This window comes from Schistocerca serialis, unplaced genomic scaffold (assembly GCF_023864345.2).
Source record: "Schistocerca serialis cubense isolate TAMUIC-IGC-003099 unplaced genomic scaffold, iqSchSeri2.2 HiC_scaffold_1420, whole genome shotgun sequence".
Lineage (NCBI taxonomy): Eukaryota > Metazoa > Arthropoda > Insecta > Orthoptera > Acrididae > Schistocerca > Schistocerca serialis.
Genome location: NW_026047648.1, coordinates 6835595 through 6855197, shown reverse-complemented (window position 1 = coordinate 6855197; position 19603 = coordinate 6835595). Strand labels below are relative to the sequence as shown.

Genomic DNA, 19603 nt, shown 5'->3' with positions numbered 1-19603 from the left:
TAAGACAGAGATTTAGGAACCAGGTTTTAAATTGTAAGACGTTTCCAGGGGCAGATGTGGACTCTGACCACAATCTATTGGTTATGACCTGTAGATTAAAACTGAAGAAACTGCAAAAAGGTGGGAATTTAAGGAGATGGGACCTGGATAAACTGGAAGAACCAGAGGTTGTACAGAGTTTCAGGGAGCGCATAAGGGAACAATTGAAAGGAATGGGGGAAAGAAATACAGTAGAAGAAGAATGGGTAGCTCTGAGGGATGAAGTAGTGAAGGCAGCAGAGGATCAAGTAGGTAAAAAGAAGAGGGTTAGTAGAAATTCTTGGGTAACAGAAGAAATATTGAATTTAATTGATGAAAGGAGAAAATATAAAAATGCAGTAAGTAAAACAGGCAAAAAGGAATACAAACGTCTCAAAAATGAGATCGACAGGAAGTGCAAAATGGCTAAGCAGGGATGGCTAGAGGACAAATGTAAGGATGTAGAGGCTTCTCTCACTAGGGGTAAGATAGATACTGCCTACAGGAAAATTAAAGAGACCTTTGGAGATAAGAGAACCACATGTATGAACATCAAGAGCTCAGATGGAAACCCAGTTCTAAGCAAAGAAGGGAAAGCAGAAAGGTGGAAGGAGTATATAGAGGGTCTATACAAGGGCAATGCACTTCGGGACAATATTATGGAAATGGAAGAGGATGTAGATGAAGATGAAATGGGAGATACGATACTGCGTGAAGAGTTTGACAGAGCACTGAAGGACCTGAGTCGAAACAAGGCCCCGGGAGTAGACAACATTCCATTGGAACTACTGATGGCCTTGGGAGAGCCAGTCCTGACAAAACTCTACCATCTGGTGAGCAAGATGTATGAAACAGGCGAAATACCCTCAGACTTCAAGAAGAATATAATAATTCCAATCCCAAAGAAAGCAGGTGTTGACAGATGTGAAAATTACCGAACAATCAGTTTAATAAGCCACAGCTACAAAGTACTAACACGAATTCTTTACACACGAATGGAAAAACTAGTAGAAGCTGACCTCGGGGAAGATCAGTTTGGATTCCGTAGAAATACTGGAACACGTGAGGCAATACTGACCTTACGACTTATCTTAGAAGAAAGATTAAGGAAAGGCAAACCTACGTTTCTAGCATTTTTAGACTTAGAGAAAGCTTTTGACAATGTTGACTGGAATACTCTCTTTCAAATTCTAAAGGTGGCAGGGGTAAAATACAGGGAGCGAAAGGCTATTTACAACTTGTACAGAAACCAGATGGCAGTTATAAGAGTCGAGGGACATGAAAGGGAAGCAGTGGTTGGGAAGGGAGTAAGACAGGGTTGTAGCCTCTCCCCGATGTTATTCAATCTCTATATTGAGCAAGCAGTAAAGGAAACAAAAGAAAAATTTGGAGTAGGTATTAAAATCCATGGAGAAGAAATAAAAACTTTGAGGTTCGCCGATGACATTGTAATTCTGTCGGAGACAGCAAAGGACTTGGAAGAGCAGTTGAACGGAATGGATGGTGTCTTGAAGGGAGGATATAAGATGAACATCAACAAAAGCAAAACGAGGATAATGGAATGTAGTCGAGTTAAGTCGGGAGATGCTGAGGGTATTAGATTAGGAAATGAGACACTCAAAGTAGTAAAGGAGTTTCGCTATTTGGGGAGCAAAATAACTGATGATGGACGAAGTAGAGAGGATATAAAATGTAGACTGGCAATGGCAAGGAAAGCGTTTCTGAAGAAGAGAAATTTGTTAACATCGAGTATAGATTTAAGTGTCAGGAAGTCATTTCTGAAAGTATTTGTATGGAGTGTAGCCATGTATGGAAGTGAAACATGGACGGTAAATAGTTTGGACAAGAAGAGAATAGAAGCTTTCGAAATGTGGTGCTACAGAAGAATGCTGAAGATTAGATGGGTAGATCACATAACTAATGAGGAAGTATTGAATAGGATTGGGGAGAAGAGAAGTTTGTGGCACAACTTGACCAGAAGAAGGGATCGGTTGGTAGGACATGTTCTGAGGCATCAAGGGATCACCAATTTAGTATTTGAGGGCAGCGTGGAGGGTAAAAATCGTAGGGGGAGACCAAGAGATGAATACACTAAGCAGACTCAGAAGGATGTAGGCTGCAGTAGGTACTGGGAGATGAAGAAGCTTGCACAGGATAGAGTAGCATGGAGAGCTGCATCAAACCAGTCTCAGGACTGAAGACCACAACAACAACAACGAACAAAATCGGATCCCAGAAGGAACTGAACGCCATAATGAAAGGCGAATTCCAGAAGTCCTTTCAAGATTAAAAAAAGTGCTGGCACATGTTGTTATATCCGAGCGTGATTACTCTAAAGGGGACCAAGTTGATGATTCAGAAATAAAGATTCTGTAGGAAAAATAAAAATTCCCTTTACTTTTTGATCACACCTCGTATATATGAAGACATAACAAACTAGTATTACAAGTCTATTAGTAAATCATTTATTTTAGCTATCTTACAGTGACCAACATCTACAACTAACTAAATATACAGGCTGGTCCACTGATCGTGACCAGGCCAAATATCTCACGAAATAAGCGTCAAACGAAAAAACTACAAAGAACGAAACTTGTCTAGCTTCAAGGGGGAAACCAGATGGCGCTATGGTTGGCCCACTAGATGGGGCTGCCATAGGTCAAACGGATATTAACAGCGTTTTTTTAAAATAGCAACCCCCATTTTTTATTACATATTCGTCTAGTACATAAAGAAATTTGAATGTTGTAGTTGGACCACTTTTTCCGCTTTGTGATAGATGGGGCTGTAATAGTCACAAACATATAGTTCACAATTTTAGATGAACAGTTGGTAACAGGTAGGTTTCTTAAATTAAAATATGGAACATAGGTATGCTTGAACATTTTATTTTGCTGTTTCCAATGTGATACATGTACCTTTGTGAACTTACCATTTCTGAGAACGCATGCTGTTACAGCGTGATTACCTGTAAATACCACATTAATGCAATAAATGCTCAAGATGATGTCCGTCAACCTCAATATATTTGGCAATACGTGTAACGACATTCCTCTCAACAACGAGTAGTTCGCCTTCCGTAATGTTCGCACATGCATTTGACAATGCGCTGGCGCATGTTGTCTGGCGTTGTCGGTGGATCACGATAGCAAATATCCTTCAACTTTCCCCACAGAAAGAAATCCGGGGACGTCACATCCGGTGAACGTGCGGGCCAATCCACCTGTCATGAAATATGCTATTCAATACCGCTTCAACCGCATGTGAGCTATGTGCCGGACATCCATCATGTTGGAAGTACATCGCCATTCTGTCATGCAGTGAAACGTCTTGTAGTAACATCGGTAGAACATTACGTAGGAAATCTGCATATATAGCACGATTTAGATTGCCATCGATATAATGGGGGCCAATTATCCTTCCTCCCATAATGCCGCAACATACATTAACCCGCCGAGGTCGCTGGTGTTCCACTTGTCGCAGCCGTCGTGGATTTTCCGTTGACCAATAGTGCATATTACGCCGGTTTACGTTACCGCTGTTGGTCAATGACGCTTCGTCGCTAAATAGAATGAGTGCAAAAAAATCTGTCATTCCCCCGTAATTTCTCTTGTATCCAGTGGCAGAACTGTACATGACGTTCAAAGTCATCACCATGCAATTGCTGGTGCATAGAAATATGGTACGGGTGCAATCGATGCTGATGTAGCATTCTCAACACCGACGTTTTCGAGATTCCCGATTATCGCGCAATTTGTCTGCTACTGGTGTGCAGATTAGCTGCGACAGCAGCTAAAACACCTACTTGGGCACCATCATTTGTTGCAGGTCGTGTTTGACGTTTCACATGTGGCTGAACACTTCCTGTTCCCTTAAATAACGTAACTATCCGGCGAACGGTCCGGACACTTGGATGGTGTCGTCCAGGATACCGAGCAGCATACATAGGACACGCCCGTTGGGCATTTTGATCACAATAGCCATACATCAACACGATATCGACCTTTTCCGCAATTGGTAAACAGTCCATTTTAACACGGGTAATGTATCACGAAGCAAATACCATCCACTCTGGCGGAATGTTATGTGAAAACACATACTTATACGTTTGTGACTATTACAGCGCCATCTATCAGAAAGCGAAAAAAGTGGTCCAATTAAAACATTCATATTTATTTACGTGCTACATGGATATGTAATAAAAAATGGGGTTTCCTATTTAGAAAAACGCAGTTCATATACGTTTGAGGTATGGCACCGCCATCTAGCGGGCCAACTCTAGCGCCATCTGGTTTCCCCCCTTCAAGCTAGACGAGTTTCGTTCTTTGTACTTTTTACATTTGATGCGTATTTCGCGAGATATTTGGCCCGGTCACTATCAATGGACCACCCAGTATACATTAATAAGAGGCAAAATGTTCTTATATCTTGTGTTATGAATCTCATTCTAGCCTTAACCAATTTATTATAATATCTTCCATGTGATAAAGCGACAAGGCATAAACTGAAATGATGCAATGTATTCCACAACTGTTGTAACACAGAGTATGGGCTTCCTGAGGTTCATGTTACCACATAACAGACAATATTGTAAAATTATTTCAGTTTCAGTATAGTGGTAACACCACCTTTACCTTACATGACATTAATACTTGTTCCATAGATCACGAATAGCCACAAAGAACTGATGGAGGGTTCAGTTAGTGTAAATAAAGTAGTGTAATGAGTGTCTTTCTCCTCCCGGCAGTTGACCACACGCGGGTGAAGCTGAGGGACGTCGATCCGAGTGTCCCCGGATCTGAGTACATCAACGCCAACTACATTCGGGTAAGATGGCAGCCGCCTGTTGTGGAGCTTCCCATCAGGATTTTGTGGGAGGAATATGAAGACACACAAGCCACACAGAGCTTCCTTCTGTTGGCTGCTCCACCAATCTTCAATTATTTTCAATTCTCTGTATTTCCATCTTTTTCCCAAAATGTTTCTTATGATGTACCCTTTATCTTCCTCATTATTTATTCATTCTCCTTCCTCCCTCTCTCTCTCTCTCTCTCTCTCTCTCTCTCTCTCTCTCTCTCTCTCTCTCTCTCTCTACACACACACACACACACACACACACACACACACACACACCCTCGCCTCACCCTCTTGCTCTTGTTTATTTCTGTTCTCTCCCTGCCTCATTACTTCTTTAATTTCGCTTTTCTCTGTCACACTCCTTCCCCGCTTCTATGCCTCCACTGACTTTCCTTTCTGTCTCATGCTATTCTCTCGTTGCTACCACACTTTTGTTCTCGTCAGTCTGTTGAGTCATATGATGGTACCTTTCACCTCTTCTTTTCATATGTAAATCTGTTTGTTTCAGCATTGCACTGAATCTACAGGCTTACCATATGCGATACGGATCCACATGCAAAAATAAAAATCCAGGCTCCTTAGAATAAAATATATAACGTGGCAGTAACTAAGATAATTTTAATTACTGTGGGTGAAATAGAAATTTAATGCAATGTGTTGTATAATTGCATGTAACATAAGCAAAGGGATTATTGATCACTATTTTCAAAGTATTAAACAAAATTATTGGTATTGGTGTATGTTATTAAAATTAAATACATTATAGTGATTGAGGCTCAGTATCAATAGTATCAATAAGCATAGGCATCTGTTGCTCAATGTACTTATAAAAACTCATTGTACTCACTTTGATCTCCAGTGAAACTAACAGTGCGGTGTGCTTTCTTCGATGCAAAACTGTTGACTGTTTCACTGACATCAGCCGATCTAGCCCTTTCACTTTCGATACTGAGGAGGCCGAGTTCACAAAGTCTGTCTGTGTCACAGAATTCCGCAGGTAGTTGTTTATTAGGTTTGAGCTTTGAAAATGAGCTTTGCTTAGGAGAAACAGTAGCAGGAATAGTTAGACAGGTAAAATACTGTGCATAAACTGGGAATGCTAGAAGATAATATTGAATTCTCTAATATTAATAATTTTACTTAGTCAACTATAGATGTTAATGAGGGTTTTTTTAACCTGGTCTGGGAATTCATTGGGTTAATCCTCCTCATACTAATTTTAGAGAATTACTACTGCATTGTGAATCTCCTCATCAGAAGCAGAATTTAGAAATTCCAGGAAAATAATTTTTAAGGAATGCTTTACATTATGCATACACTCAAATCTGCTTTTTAACTGTGATACAATAATGTTCAAATTGCCATTAAGAGCCGTGGCTGATCCACTAGCCACTTTTCCTGACACAATTCACCAAAATTCTTTTCGCTTATCAAATTCTTTTACTTTCAAACTGCGGTGAAATGCCACGGCCTGTCCGGGTTCGAGTCCTTCGAGTCCTCGCCACAGCACAAATTGTAATTCGTTACTCGAGCTTCTATTCTTATTGAAGGTGAAATCGAGACTCGTACATCTCCGGGAAAATGTAATTCCGTCAGATGAATTGGTCACCTACACCTGAGATACGGGCAGGATTTCCCCATTAAGTACAAAACTGGAGTGCTATTCCAGTGTCAGAGAGTTTTGGCATTACTGACGATTTGAAGGGGGGGGGGGGGGGGGGAAATGGGCTGAAGGCGTGAAGTGAAGATTGTGTGAGGGAGAGCACCGGACTGGGACAGTCTGTGCGGGTGTGGTAGCCACATTGTTACGGATTTTCTGCTATTTCAGAATACACGAGCTACTGTTAGCATTTATAATTGCTTCCCGAAATACTTAAAGGACCTCTCTTTCCTGTCGTGACTGTACGGTACGTCCGTCCGGTCAAAAAGTGTGCACGTGTGGGTGTGCAGACGTCATTTACTCGGTCGGAGAGTTCCAGTCGCTGCAGCCCGGCGAACCTGTTGCAGCCGGATGACGAGGCGGGCGACTCGGGGTGCGGGCGGTGCTACATCGCTACGCAGGGCTGCCTGCCGGCCACGACGGGCGACTTCTGGGAGATGGTCTGGCAGGAGAACACGCGCGTCATCGTCATGACGACCAAGGAGGTGGAGCGCGGCAAGGTGCGCACTGCCCGGCCACTCGCTGTGGCGACTCGAGTCCAGAGAACTGACCCGTACAAAATATTGCCGATTTAAATAATAAATTGTGTGTGAGCCCGTCCATCCCTCACCGATTCCTCTCTCCCTTTCCCTCTTCCCCCTCTGTGTGCGTTTGTTTACTGGTTTGATGCGGCCCGCCACAAATTCCTCTACTGTGCCGACCTCTTCGTCTCAGAGTAGCACCTGGAACCTACGTCCTCAGTTTGTTTGCTGTGTGTATTCCAATCTCTCTCTTCCCCTACAGTTATTATCCTCTACAGCTCCCAGACACCCTGACGCGTGTCCTATCGTCTTGTCCCTTCTCCTTCTCGGTTCCTTCCACACGTTCCTCTCCTTCTCAGGTCAGCGGAGAACCTCTCGTCTGTTTAATTTCGAAAATCCTTCTATAGCATCTCACCTGACACGCTTAAATTCTCTTCTTTTGTGGTTTTCCCTCAATCCGTCATTCACTTCCTCACAGTGCTCTGCTCTACACGCACTATCTCAGAAATTTCTTTCTCGAATTAAGGCTGACATTTGATACCAGTTTCTTTTGTCGAGGAACACAATCTTTGCCTGTGCTGTCCTGCTTTTTAAGTACCCTTTGCTTCGTACATCGTGTTATTTTTATTCCGAAGTACGAGAATAACTTCACTTCATCTTTTTTGTGATCCCCAATTTTGACGTTATGTTTTTCACCATCCCATTTCTGGCGCACCTCATTAACATCTTCTTCCTATTGTTTACCCTCAGCTCATAGTGTGTAGACATGAGACTGTTCATTTCATTTATTATGTGTCGACATAATAGTATTATTAGATCGGTGCGTAAGTTCGTAGTGTTTTTGTTTCGCATGTCGGCATTCCAGTTGCTGCAGATTTGCTTGTCGATTGTTGTTTTTTTACTTGTAGGTCACAGGTGCTGATTGCGTTTACATATTGTCATTAACATTATGTCATTTGGAGATACTCAGTGGAGCTGTGGATTCTAGAAAATGGAGTGCCAAGTCCACAAATTGAACTGTTTTTGACATACTGTTTTGTTAGAGTTCATTAGAGGGGTAACAGCAGCGGAGGCAGCCAGAAACGTACGCACCGTGTGGGGGGGATGACGCCATCGGACAGAGCACGGCAAGAAAATGGTTTTCCGGTTTTAAAGACGACCACTTTGACGTTGGTGACACTCTGCACCGAGAAAGACCTTCGGGGTTTGACGAGCGTCGTTTGGACGTATCAATCCGGAGTGCTCCACGCCAGTGGACACGAGAACAGAGAAACGTGACGAACTGCGATCGTTCCACCACCATGCGACATTTGCACGCAGTGGCAGAGTGTCGAAAATTGAGGAGTGTGTGGGTACCACATGTTCTTAAGCTAAAATCACAAAAATGAGCAAGCAGACACACACACAATGACTAGCTAATCATTAATTGGCTTGTGAACAACACCAATCATTCCTGTCCGGTATCGTTTATGGTGACGAGAAATGGTGTCCTTGTGCTAACGTACGGTTGAGGCCAAACGAAGCAGCAACTCCACGTACAGAGACCTGTGCACAGCCACAGGCAGTAGTGTTGTACATCTGGTGGAACAGCGACGGTGTGGTGTACTACGAATTGCTTCCCTGAGGTGTAACTGTCACTGCCTACTTTTGCTGTTGACGACCGAGACGTCTCGCAGATGCAATCTGAGAATGACGACCGAGGAGACTGCGTGACGTGGTGCTACTCCACGGGTAACGCCTACTCGCGTTCTGCCGGGGTGACAAGAAATGCTACGCGGGTCGGTAAGTCATTTCGCACTCGCCTTATTCGTCTCACCTCGCACCCTCAGACTTCCACCTTTACCGTCGTCTAGGAGACGAGCTTCGAAGATCGTCCTTCCCGAAGGAAAACGTGCTCCGAACGTCGCTCGACGAGTTCTTCACGTCGAACACCCACGATTTATAGTTGTGGAATGCGAAGTGTCGGCCGACTGTTGTAAGTAGTGAAGGAAAATATACAGGGTGTCCGTAAAGCCTTTTACAACTTCAAACTTGTATTACAATGGCAGTTGTTGAAATATTTTAACAACATTTCTTTTATTGTGATCAGTGTTCATAAAAGTTTTTTTCATAGTGTTTAATAGACCTCTATATGGGCGCCTTCAGTCGCACGAAGAACATCGAGACGGTACTAGATTTCTCGCCGTTTTCGTTGTAGCGTAGCGTCGTCATTGGTTGCAGTGGCATTACGAATCCTTTGCTTCGAATCGGCAATGTCCCGTATCTGTGTTCGATACACGATATCTTTTACACGCCCCCATAAAAAAAGTCCGAGGAAGTGATATCTGGCGACTGTGGTGGCCGAGGAATATGCCCGTGCCTCCCGATCTGTGTGTCCGGAAATGTTCCGTCGAAGAGCCGACGGACGCGCAGTCCCCGATGTGGCGGTGCACCACCTTGCTGGAAAGTGGTAGTCGGTTGTGAGCCAGTCACTTGTGGTGCCACATATTCGGTCAGAAGGTCGAGATGAACGTATGCTGTAATTGTTGACTCGTTGAAGAAAAATGGACCAGTTATTCGGTTGCACACGATTCCACACCACACATTCACTTTCGGACTATCACGGTGAAGCTCCCTAGTCACACGGGGGTGTTTACATCCGCAGATTCTCACACTGTGTCTGTTCAATGCCCCACAAATGTGAAAAGTTGCCTCGTCACCGAAACAAACTCGCTCGAGGAACGCTTCGTCCTCCGACATGCGTCCCGGCGTGTTGAGTGCAAACTCTGTCCGTTTTGGCTCGTGATTTGGCTCGAGTGTCTGTAACAGTTACACTTCGTAAGTGTATGACCGTAAGTTCTTGTGGGGGACCATATGCACAGTTGAGCGTGGTAGTTGGAACTGTCTGGCAGCAGTGCGGACGGACTACGTAGGTGAACGAGTGAAGCCGTTTAAAACGCGATCGATGTTTTCCTCGGACGTTCTCGGTCGCCCGCTCCTCCCTTTATCCGACACTGTCGCTGTCTCCGTAAAATTTTAGTGCCGTGCACAGATAGGAGTGCATGATGATGGATCTCTTCCGTACTTCGTTCTCAAGTTTCGTCGAGTTTGAACGTCCAATTTTTTCTCGATAAACCGGGACACGGATTGTGCCTTCTCTTGAGGAGTTCCCATTTTATAGAGGTTCAGTTCCTTCCATCGACACAGTATGTATAAAACTTTAGTTTATACAAAAACTTTAGTAAACAATGATTACAGTAAGTGAAATTTTGTTAAAATATTTCGACAACTGCCGTTGTAATAAAATTTTGAAGTTGTAAAGGGACTTTATGGACACACTGTGTTATTGATGTGTGAGGTCTCTGTTATGTGTATCTGTTGTGTTTATTAAACTTACGGAAAGACACTATGAACTTATGTACTGACCTAATACTTTTTGAATGGGGCGAGAAGATTAACATTCAAATTATTGTCGTGCCGTATGTTACTCGTATATGGAGGATTTCACTGCACGTGCACGTGCCCACAGAACAAGTGCGTCCGCTACTGGCCGGAGGAGGGGCAGAGCAAGGACTTCGGGCGCGTGCGCGTCCGCAACCTGTCGGAGTCGTCGACGGCCGACTACACGCTGCGCGAGTTCGCCGTGTCGCGCCTGCCCCCGCAGCCCCAGCCGGCACTCCCGCAGGCTCCAGATGGCGGCGGGGGCGGCGACGGCAGCGACTCCGGCTCGTCAGGCGGGGGCGGGGGCGGCGGTCAGCGCGTGCAGCAGAATCAGCACGCAGCGGCAGTCGGCGACGAGCGTAAAGTGTACCACTACCACTTCCAGGTACGTCCTTATGTGTGTCTGGTGTCTAATGTAAATGTATTGCCCCATCGTCTAATTAGTGAATTTTAAATATTGTGAAAAATTTAATTTGGAGCCATATTTTTCTTCTCTCTCTCTCTCTCTCTCTCTCTCTCTCTCTCTCTCTCTCTCTCTCACTCACTCTTCTTCTTCTTCTTCTTCTTTAGTGTGGGGTGGGGGGAGAATGTGCATGTTGAATACACAAGCCCATTATCCTTAACTCAAAGGAATTAAATGACTCACAATTTCACAAATCTATGACTTATTCATTCAGAGTGCTGCCAAATATTTTCCCTTTTTCATAGAATAAGTCTCATGGAAAAAAAAACACGAGTGGCATAAAAATTAAGCAAACTAAAAATAAAGCCTGTGGAGACACAAAATGCTCTGCTGCGATTTGCACAATTGAGGTGAGAAGAGGATGGCCTCCGATGCTAGCAGATGTCGTTACTGTCTTCCTCGCCCCCTCCCGAAACTTTCTCCCTCAGAAACCTCACAGTTGATGTCTCTTTTCCTTTTACTGACCGCTTCGTGAGTGCTCATAATCTTTCTCCGTCACCGATCGCCTACGCAGGTGATGACGATTCTGTGAGCATGGTAGGAACGGAAAATTAAACCGATCGTTTCCAAAACGATAATCGATTAGGAGCAGAAGTGTACGAGCTACTTCTACGAATAACTTACTCCAACTTCTGCTTGCATAAATTGTGAAGGATTATTATAAAGTTGTGCAAACCACGTATAACAAAGACCACAAAAAGCACCACAAAATTTTTGAGTAACCCGTACAGGGTGGCGATTCTTATGGAAAACGTGGAGTTCTCGGGAAATTACGTTATACCTGAAAAAATCTGGGGAATCTCATAAGGTCTCAGGGGATTCTGTGTTTTCAAGCAAGCATTGGAATTTAATTTCATTGAGTTATATAATTCACAAATTTTGAGCTGAATCCAAATCTAGCCTTAATTGTTTTGTATCACCCATAGTTTTCAAGCAATACGCTTTTTATTATATAGTATAAAAATCCTACGCTATACGATAAACGGAGAAATTAATGAAACGCTTTGCTACAACTTAAGTGTGCTTTGTATTTACAATAAGCTACTTAAAACAATGATATGTGTTAATAGAGATTTCATTTGTCAGCTGGAATTGATTTGTATATCCTTTCTCTTCATTCTTCGAAGCTCCTTGTGTAGCTTTTTCTACAATGAGTCGCTTGCTGACTTTCTCAGTGAAGTGAGCAACAGTAGTGCCCCATCGTGTTGGTGTTCCAGCAGGCTTGGTACCGTTTCTCCGTCACTTTGATGTCCTGGTGAAAACACTCTCCTTGCTCCTCACTAACATCTCCCATATTGTCCGAGAAGTAATCGAGGTGACTGTTCAGAAAGTGAACTTTCAGGCTCATCAAACATCCTAAAGTTTTAAAGTTCTTTAACGTTGTAGCTATAATAGAAACATATTCCTGGTCTTTTTCGTGTCCTAAGAACTTTGTAACAACTTGCTTGAATAATATCCGTGCTTGTTTCACATTTAACGTCACTGTGGATACAAAATTAACATCAAACATCAATTTTGTAATGTCAGGTCCGACAAAGATGCCTTCTTTTCGTTTAGCTTCTGAAAGGTGTGGAAACTTGTGGCAGATATACTTAAATCTTGGTCCATCTTTAGGCAAAGCCTTTACAGACTGTTTCATTAGGACTGACTTTATATGTAGAGGTGGTAGGAGTACAGTTATTGGATCTACGAGGCTTTTGCGTAGAATGTTGTTCTCGGCAGGTTTTAAAGACTCCCTCACAGGCCAGTTCTTGCTGCACCAGTGTTCATCCCCAGCCCTACTGTCCCATTCACACAAGAAACCTGGAAATTTGGTGAAGCCACTTTGGTGACCGAGGAGAGTGCACGATACTTTTAGATCACCAAGTATCATCCGATCGTGAGCAGAACAGCCTCTTTTTATTTAGCAATATTTCTAGGTCTTCATAGCTTTCTTTCATATGTACAGAATGTCCAACAGGTATAGATGCATACATGTTACCATTGTGTAATAAAACAGCCCTCAAACTAGTTTTGGATGAATCAATACACAGCTTCGAGCCATCCTTTTTGGTATTCAGTACGAAACTCATTCATCAGACCTGGAATGTCTGAGTGGTACACTAAATCACCTTCTTGTTGAAAGAACTTGGACAAATGCTGCTCTCTCTCTCTCTCTCTCTCTCTCTCTCTCTCTCTCTCTCTCTCTCTCTCTCTCTCTTTTTCTATACATATATATGCTGGTTCCAACTGCCAGTAGGTTCTTTTCTTTTCATCTAGGGCCAAGCAATTCAGCTTTTCCTTTCGTTAAGCCCAGATCCCTAACCAAATTGTTAAGTTCGGTCTGAGTAAACAATTTGGGCTCTAGACTTTCTGTATTACAATGGAATTCATCATCATCTGGTTCATCTAAATCGCATTGTACATCAGAGAATGCTTCTGTTGGAGTAGAATTGAAATCACCTGGCGGTTCAGGAAGCTGCAAATCTACACCGTGCCCTGCCAGTCGGATGGCGGACGGAAGGTTAGGGTAGCTTATTACCTTCTTGTATTTTGAATTATGACCAGTAATATCGACACTGCAAAACTAGCAATCGTCGGAATGATTTCTTGGCTCCCTCCGTACCCTAGCAACAGCAAATCTAAAGGCACTTTTCTCCTGTTTGGACCATTTTCTCAGATGTTCGATACACACATAACATGCTTAAGCGGTGCCCAAGATTTATCTCGATCTCCAAGTTTAGATCCAAAGTGTGATAGGTAAACCTTTTTCACAAAGTGTGTAATGTTTGTCTGGTGTTTTATAATCAAAAATTCACCACAAATATAACAAATATACTGTCAGCAGAGTTTTTACGACGACGATTAGACATTGTACTGAGCGCATGTACAGGAAACGGGAAAGTGAGGTTAGGTTGACAGGAAAGAAAACACCATCCGTTAACACAAAAATAGAATCGACCCCCTTTTTTGCCAGCAAATGTTTTTCAGCAGTGCTGCCGACGTCATCTACATTCGTTACACCTTCATTTTAAATTGTTTTAACTATATAAAAGCTGCTAAATTCTTTTAAAAGATCGCTTAATTTAATAAATTTGATTGTAAATGTGAAGAAATGGTGTGCGATGAAGTTTTTTAAGTATCATATTTGGATTTTTCAGTACTACTTTTCATTATGGTCTATGTATTGTTCTTAAGCTGTAGACAGTTTTGCGAGTGTATTTATGTTTTCCATTTTTGCTGCATATCTGATGATGGTCATTAAAGACTGAAACCGGTAATCTGCTAACAAAACATTTGTGACCATAGACGTAAATTAAAGGAAACTTATTACGTATACAGGTCACTGTCCCCCCCCCTCCCACCCTCCGCCCCTTCCCCCCTTCCCCAGCAATGTCACAACTTGTGAAAAATTTTGAAGTCAGGGAAAAAAAACCAATATTTTTGTAGTCACTTTTAGCAGTACAAAATTAGATGGTACCCAAGAAAAATTTGTATCACGACTGTGTTCATGGTGCCATTTGAAATGCATTGTGGAATATTGCCGGCTGGCTTTTGTCTCGTGATCTTCAGCCAGTGTAGATTTACCAGGCATTATGTTTTTTTTTTTTTTTTTTTGCCAGTCTAAGTGGTTGGCTGTCAGAGGTTCACGATCTGTTGCTCTTGCGAACTGGAGTCGAGCTCACGGCTGGAGGCTATACGCACCGTCACACCGATGTCGGAGGGCTTTTGCCCGGTCTTTGCCACTGTGGTACTCCCTTGCTATACACAGTGGTGATTCACTGCAGGACAAGAATCTGGGATCTGTTCACCTTAAGGCTTACTTTTTTCGTGTGAAAAATTATTGTTACGTTTCCGGATTTCTGTGGCTTCCCGAACGAATGGGCACGACAGATCCCACAGGGAGAACCCGGATGTCGGTGGATTTTATTCTGTGGCGAGTGTCTCGCTACACGTGCACCGCCGAGGTGGATTTCTCCACCTGTCCCGGCCTGCAGTACCGTTTGTGATCGTCGATACTCTTTCAGTGGATTGTCCGGCGATTGCAACGTAGATTTTTCCACAGGATGTGGCGTCACTCGGGCCTTCGTGGGCTGGGCGAGGAGATCATTTGCGTGCTGCTGTATTCCCGACATTTTGACGAGCACGTAAACAAACACTAGAAACTCCCGTCACGTGTGGGTGTTATCCTGCCCGAATGTCGGTCCGGGACGGCTCGGGACGGAGGGTGACAGAATGGGGCGTACTGCCGTGCCGTGAGGGTGCCGCGGATGAGAACCGGAGTGGTCCTGCTGCGAAAAGGAACGGCACCGCAGACCGTCGGCCCCGGATGTCGGGCAGCAGTCAGGGTGGCACCCCAGCGCCGTCCGGGGCGTCTCCGGACACGTCTTCACCGGTCACTGGAGCTCACTTAGAAGTGGAACTCGTCGCTGGAGATAAGTCTGCTCCAGCTAGTGAGATTCCGGGCCAAATGTGCCGGGAGGCTCGCCGGTGTACGGAGGTCAGTGTCAGTCAGCGTAAGAGGCACCGCGAGCGCGGCCCCCCTCCCGTGAGTCAGCTATTAACGATCCTTGCACCCACTCGATCGCCAGTTGCACGTCGCGTCAGTGGTAGTGGTGAATCCGGGGCTCTGAGTGCCTCTCTGACAATTGCCCAGTCCTCACATTTTGTAGCCTCCCTAGGTCGACCGCTTCGTTCTCGACTCTGTGTTTGGGAACGGTTCACCCGTTGCTGCAAAACTTGTCAGATAGTGGCACCGCTCCTATTCCGACAAGCAGTTTGTCGATTATTGCAGCCGGCTACTTTTGACGGTAACTGTTCGTCCTCTCACAAATGCTTACATCTGTGTATATTGTTCGCACACCTCTCTGCTAGGTGTAGTCACTGTCCAGCTGAGTATGCAGAGTGAAATTCGCAAACACTTCATCCTGTGGTACCGACACGTCCTCTGTTTACCGTCACTGTTAACTGCACGGTGAAATTGTGGTGCAGCGTCATGTACTTATCTGTCAGCTGCCAAAGTTTACAGTTTTACATTTTCCATCGATACCTGGACGAATATTGGTCTCCAAGCAATTTGCACAGCTCCTTCTCTGCGCGTCAGTTTTTGTTAGAGCGTATACGTCCAGTTCGATTGGCCACCTCGGGGATGTGAGGCGGAAAGGCGGCATCTGACATTTCTCCTTTGGGGACGCACTAAAAATTTGTAAACGTAACGACAGTTTTGACGAGGGAGGGGAAAGCGTCGAGGTAAACGGATCCCCGATCCCGTGCTCTGTCAAGTAATTGTCGCAGGTAGCGAGGGGAGGACAGCGGCGGTAACGACCGGGAAAGGCTATCGGGTGTCGGCACGACAGGTACGTACGGCCTCCGGTCCCGAGCTCGTCCCAGGTCTGCCGCCGGCGTTGTCGAGTGAACTTTCGACCGGCCAGCCAGTTGTGCCGAGGAAATCGTTTAACAAATTTTGGCCAAAGATCCCGAGACAAAAACTGGCAGTGTTAACGGGCGACCGCAAAAGGTAGACAATTTCGCGCACTTCAGGATACGTCGATCCGTCGTGTAAAGAGTGAGTCGACTGTAACTAGATTTTTGAGCAAAGTGGTGCATTGCAGGGTACAATTTTGTTTGTAACCGGCGCGCGTCGCTGTTGCAGGCGTGGCCGGACCACGGCGTGCCGTCGGACCCGGGCTGCGTGCTCAACTTCCTGCACGACGTGAACGCCCGGCAGGAGAGCTGCGGCCCGAGCGCGGGGCCCGTCCTCGTCCACTGCAGCGCCGGCATCGGCCGCACCGGCACCTTCATCGTCATCGACATCGTCCTCGACCAGATCAAGCGACGAGGTCGGTGCCACACGCTTCTGGCGTTCTCGCGCTCCTCGGAGCGTCCTGCCGTAAGCGGTAGAGGGTGCATTGGCACGCACCTGTAGTGACAGACGGATGTGCTTTTGTCTGCAAAATTATCAGAAATATGTAGTACTGTATGTGGGGCTGTTGGCTTACAGTAGGGGATAGTTGTCCACCCGTGTGGGGCGGTTGCCCCACAGTATGGGGGCAGTCCTTCGGGTTGTTACCTGTGCAGAAGTGCACCCTTCAAACAAATGTATCAGGTGGACTTAACAAATTGGTCCCCTTTGATTTTCTTCGTACTTCCGAGATTTGAAGGTCAGAGTCTGGACATCAATTTCCTAAACCACTAGGGAAAAAAAAAAAAAATAGCTTTTGAGCATTAAAAGGTTTCCAGCTCGTGGTAAGTATAATATGCTTGACTTTCATAGTGCTGAAAGAATTGTTGGCTTTTATTGTGTAGCATATAAGTTGTGTGTGTGTGTGTGTGTGTGTGTGTGTGTGTGTGTGTGTGTGTATTGTTGACAAGGGCTTTAATGGCCAAAAGCTGTAGTTGTGAGAATCTAAATCATTAATGGAAAATCTCATATAAAGACGTGAAACAAATACCGACAAAGAGATAGAGGGGCTGGCCAGTACATACCTCAGCTCAGTACAGCCGAGAGGGGGAAAAAGGGAACAAGGGAAAGTGGATGTAGTTACTCACAACCCAGGTTATGAAGTAACAGTGGAAAGGTAAACAGGGAGGCTAGCAAAAAAAATGGACAGAGGTTTTTTTTTTATTTTTATTTTTTAAATTTTTTGCTAGCCTCCCTGTTTACCTTTCCCCTGTTGCTTCATAACCTGGGTCGGGAGTAAATGAATGCACTTATCCACTTTCCCTTCTTCCCCCTTTTTTCACCCTCTCTCCTCCCTGACAAAGGAACAAAGTTCCGAAAGCTAGGAACGAAAATTTTCTGTTCTGTTTTGTGTATTATCGGCTGTACTGAATTGTGAGAATCTTTTTGTTGTGCCTATGTGTGACTCGGCTTCTTCGCTGTATGGTCAGGAGCAACTTTCTTTCTCAAATATTTTTACATTCCATCCTGGATTTTCCATTGTTTAATTAACGAATATAGGATTGTACTCTTTTAATATAAATAATAGATTTTTATTTTCAGTCAGCAATCACATTAAAATAAATTAAAACTGACACATACTTGTGAAATGATTTTTTGTTAACTGAGTATGTGTTTGTTCAATCTCCAGACGAGAAAAAGCATTTCAGTTTCTGTTTGACGTTCCACATTTTTTTCTTTTGACGAGTAGCAATCTGTTCTTTACATAATATTGTCACGGTACCAAATACAAGTTTGAAAACCCACATTCTCACGCAGTTGGTAGTTAAAAGTAAAATGTTTTACTTTTATGAGAAACTTGTTATTGAGTATGTGTTTGTTAACATTTCTGTTTCATACTAAATACAAAATTTATAAATAAAAGAGAAAAAAAAGTTGCTACTAGTGGGAATTGATGCGAGGATGTCACAATTTCTGCACTTCAACATCACGCATTCAGCTACTAGTGACTGTTTCTGTACAGTGTAATGAGTAACAGCATTTGGAAATCTTGCAATTTGCTGAACCTTTTTAATTTTTTTTAAATTTTAGTTTTTTTTAATTGTGTCACACTTCTTTAGAAAATTGATGACCAGGCTTTGAGGTTCAGATCCTGCAGGTGTGGAGACAACCTAAGAGGTCCTGCTACATCTCACAACTGCTTCCCCCCAATGCCGATTTTCATCCCATTTCGTGTTTCTCTACTGGTCTTCCCCTGGGTCTGTGTCGGTGTCCTGCCAGCTCCCATTCTGTCACTGTGCCCGTACGTTCTCAATCTCCCACGCTCTCTCGCACGAGCTCCTTTTCTTTCTTTCACCGTCTCTTACCTTACTCTGTCCATTCCAGTAAGTCGTATTCTGCTTACTCGAAATTTCATCTCACGAGCATCTATGTGGGTCGCCAGTATTTCCTTCGTCGCCTACTTCGTACCTGATGCGTAAGTGAGTACCGGAGCGTAATACGCTCGGTACAACATTTCGTGGCTTTTTGGTGGTGCATCCTTGCTCCGTACTAGGCTTCTTACGATCTGCCACATCTTCACGTTTCACTAATCTCCGTATAACTTCTCCCACTGTCTTCTGATGTGGTCCCCAGGCACTCTGATTTTTCCACTTTCTGTCACACTTGTCCTCCAGTACTTACACTTGTCGCTACTCTCCTGTTATTCTCCACCGTCACCGCAACTTCACGACCGGCCCGTATAACCACACGTGTCGGAGCACCACTTCCACGACGGGGAGCCGTCCGATCCTCCCTCGGGATCGACTAAGAGAGTTGGTGTGCGGCCACCTCCGGTGTGCTGTGTAGGTGGTTCCCTCCGTCCCACTAGTCGACTACCGGGCTGGTACCGAAGTCCCGCCTCACTTACATAATTCACAAACAGTTAGAAAATCTTCATTGACTGTCACACGGATAACACTACGTGTAGTCAGTTGAGGGTATATATAATCCGTCCTGGGGGTAGACGGGGTGGTTATGAGAATGGAATCTGGCTTCCCCTCAAATTAAATGTGCCAAATTCGTTAATAACCGTGTCGACTCTGCTCCCGTGTCGGACAGAGGCACGAGCAAATGGTGTCACAGTCGCCTCGCACTTCTCTGTACCAAATTTCTGACCGTACTTTCTCACTATTCCCCCCCGTACATTCGTCCGTCGCCGTACCTCTTCTCCGGTACTTACTTTCGACTTTTGTCTCCTTTTGGCACTGCCGGTCCCGTTTTTATCTTGTCCGTTACGGTGATGG

At 44.4% G+C, this 19603-nt stretch overlaps 1 protein-coding gene across 1 annotated transcript in view; it reads left to right on the top strand.

Annotated features, from left to right (window-relative positions):
• Positions 1 to 19603, top strand: part of LOC126443015 (tyrosine-protein phosphatase corkscrew-like) — a 223504-nt gene that overhangs the window by 177393 nt on the left and 26508 nt on the right. Inside the window, exons 7-11 of the mRNA XM_050090863.1 lie at positions 4766 to 4845; positions 6883 to 7035; positions 10565 to 10685; positions 10824 to 10861; positions 16572 to 16758. Coding sequence (XP_049946820.1) covers positions 4766 to 4845; positions 6883 to 7035; positions 10565 to 10685; positions 10824 to 10861; positions 16572 to 16758 — 579 coding nt within the window. The remainder of the gene's footprint in view (positions 1 to 4765; positions 4846 to 6882; positions 7036 to 10564; positions 10686 to 10823; positions 10862 to 16571; positions 16759 to 19603) is intronic.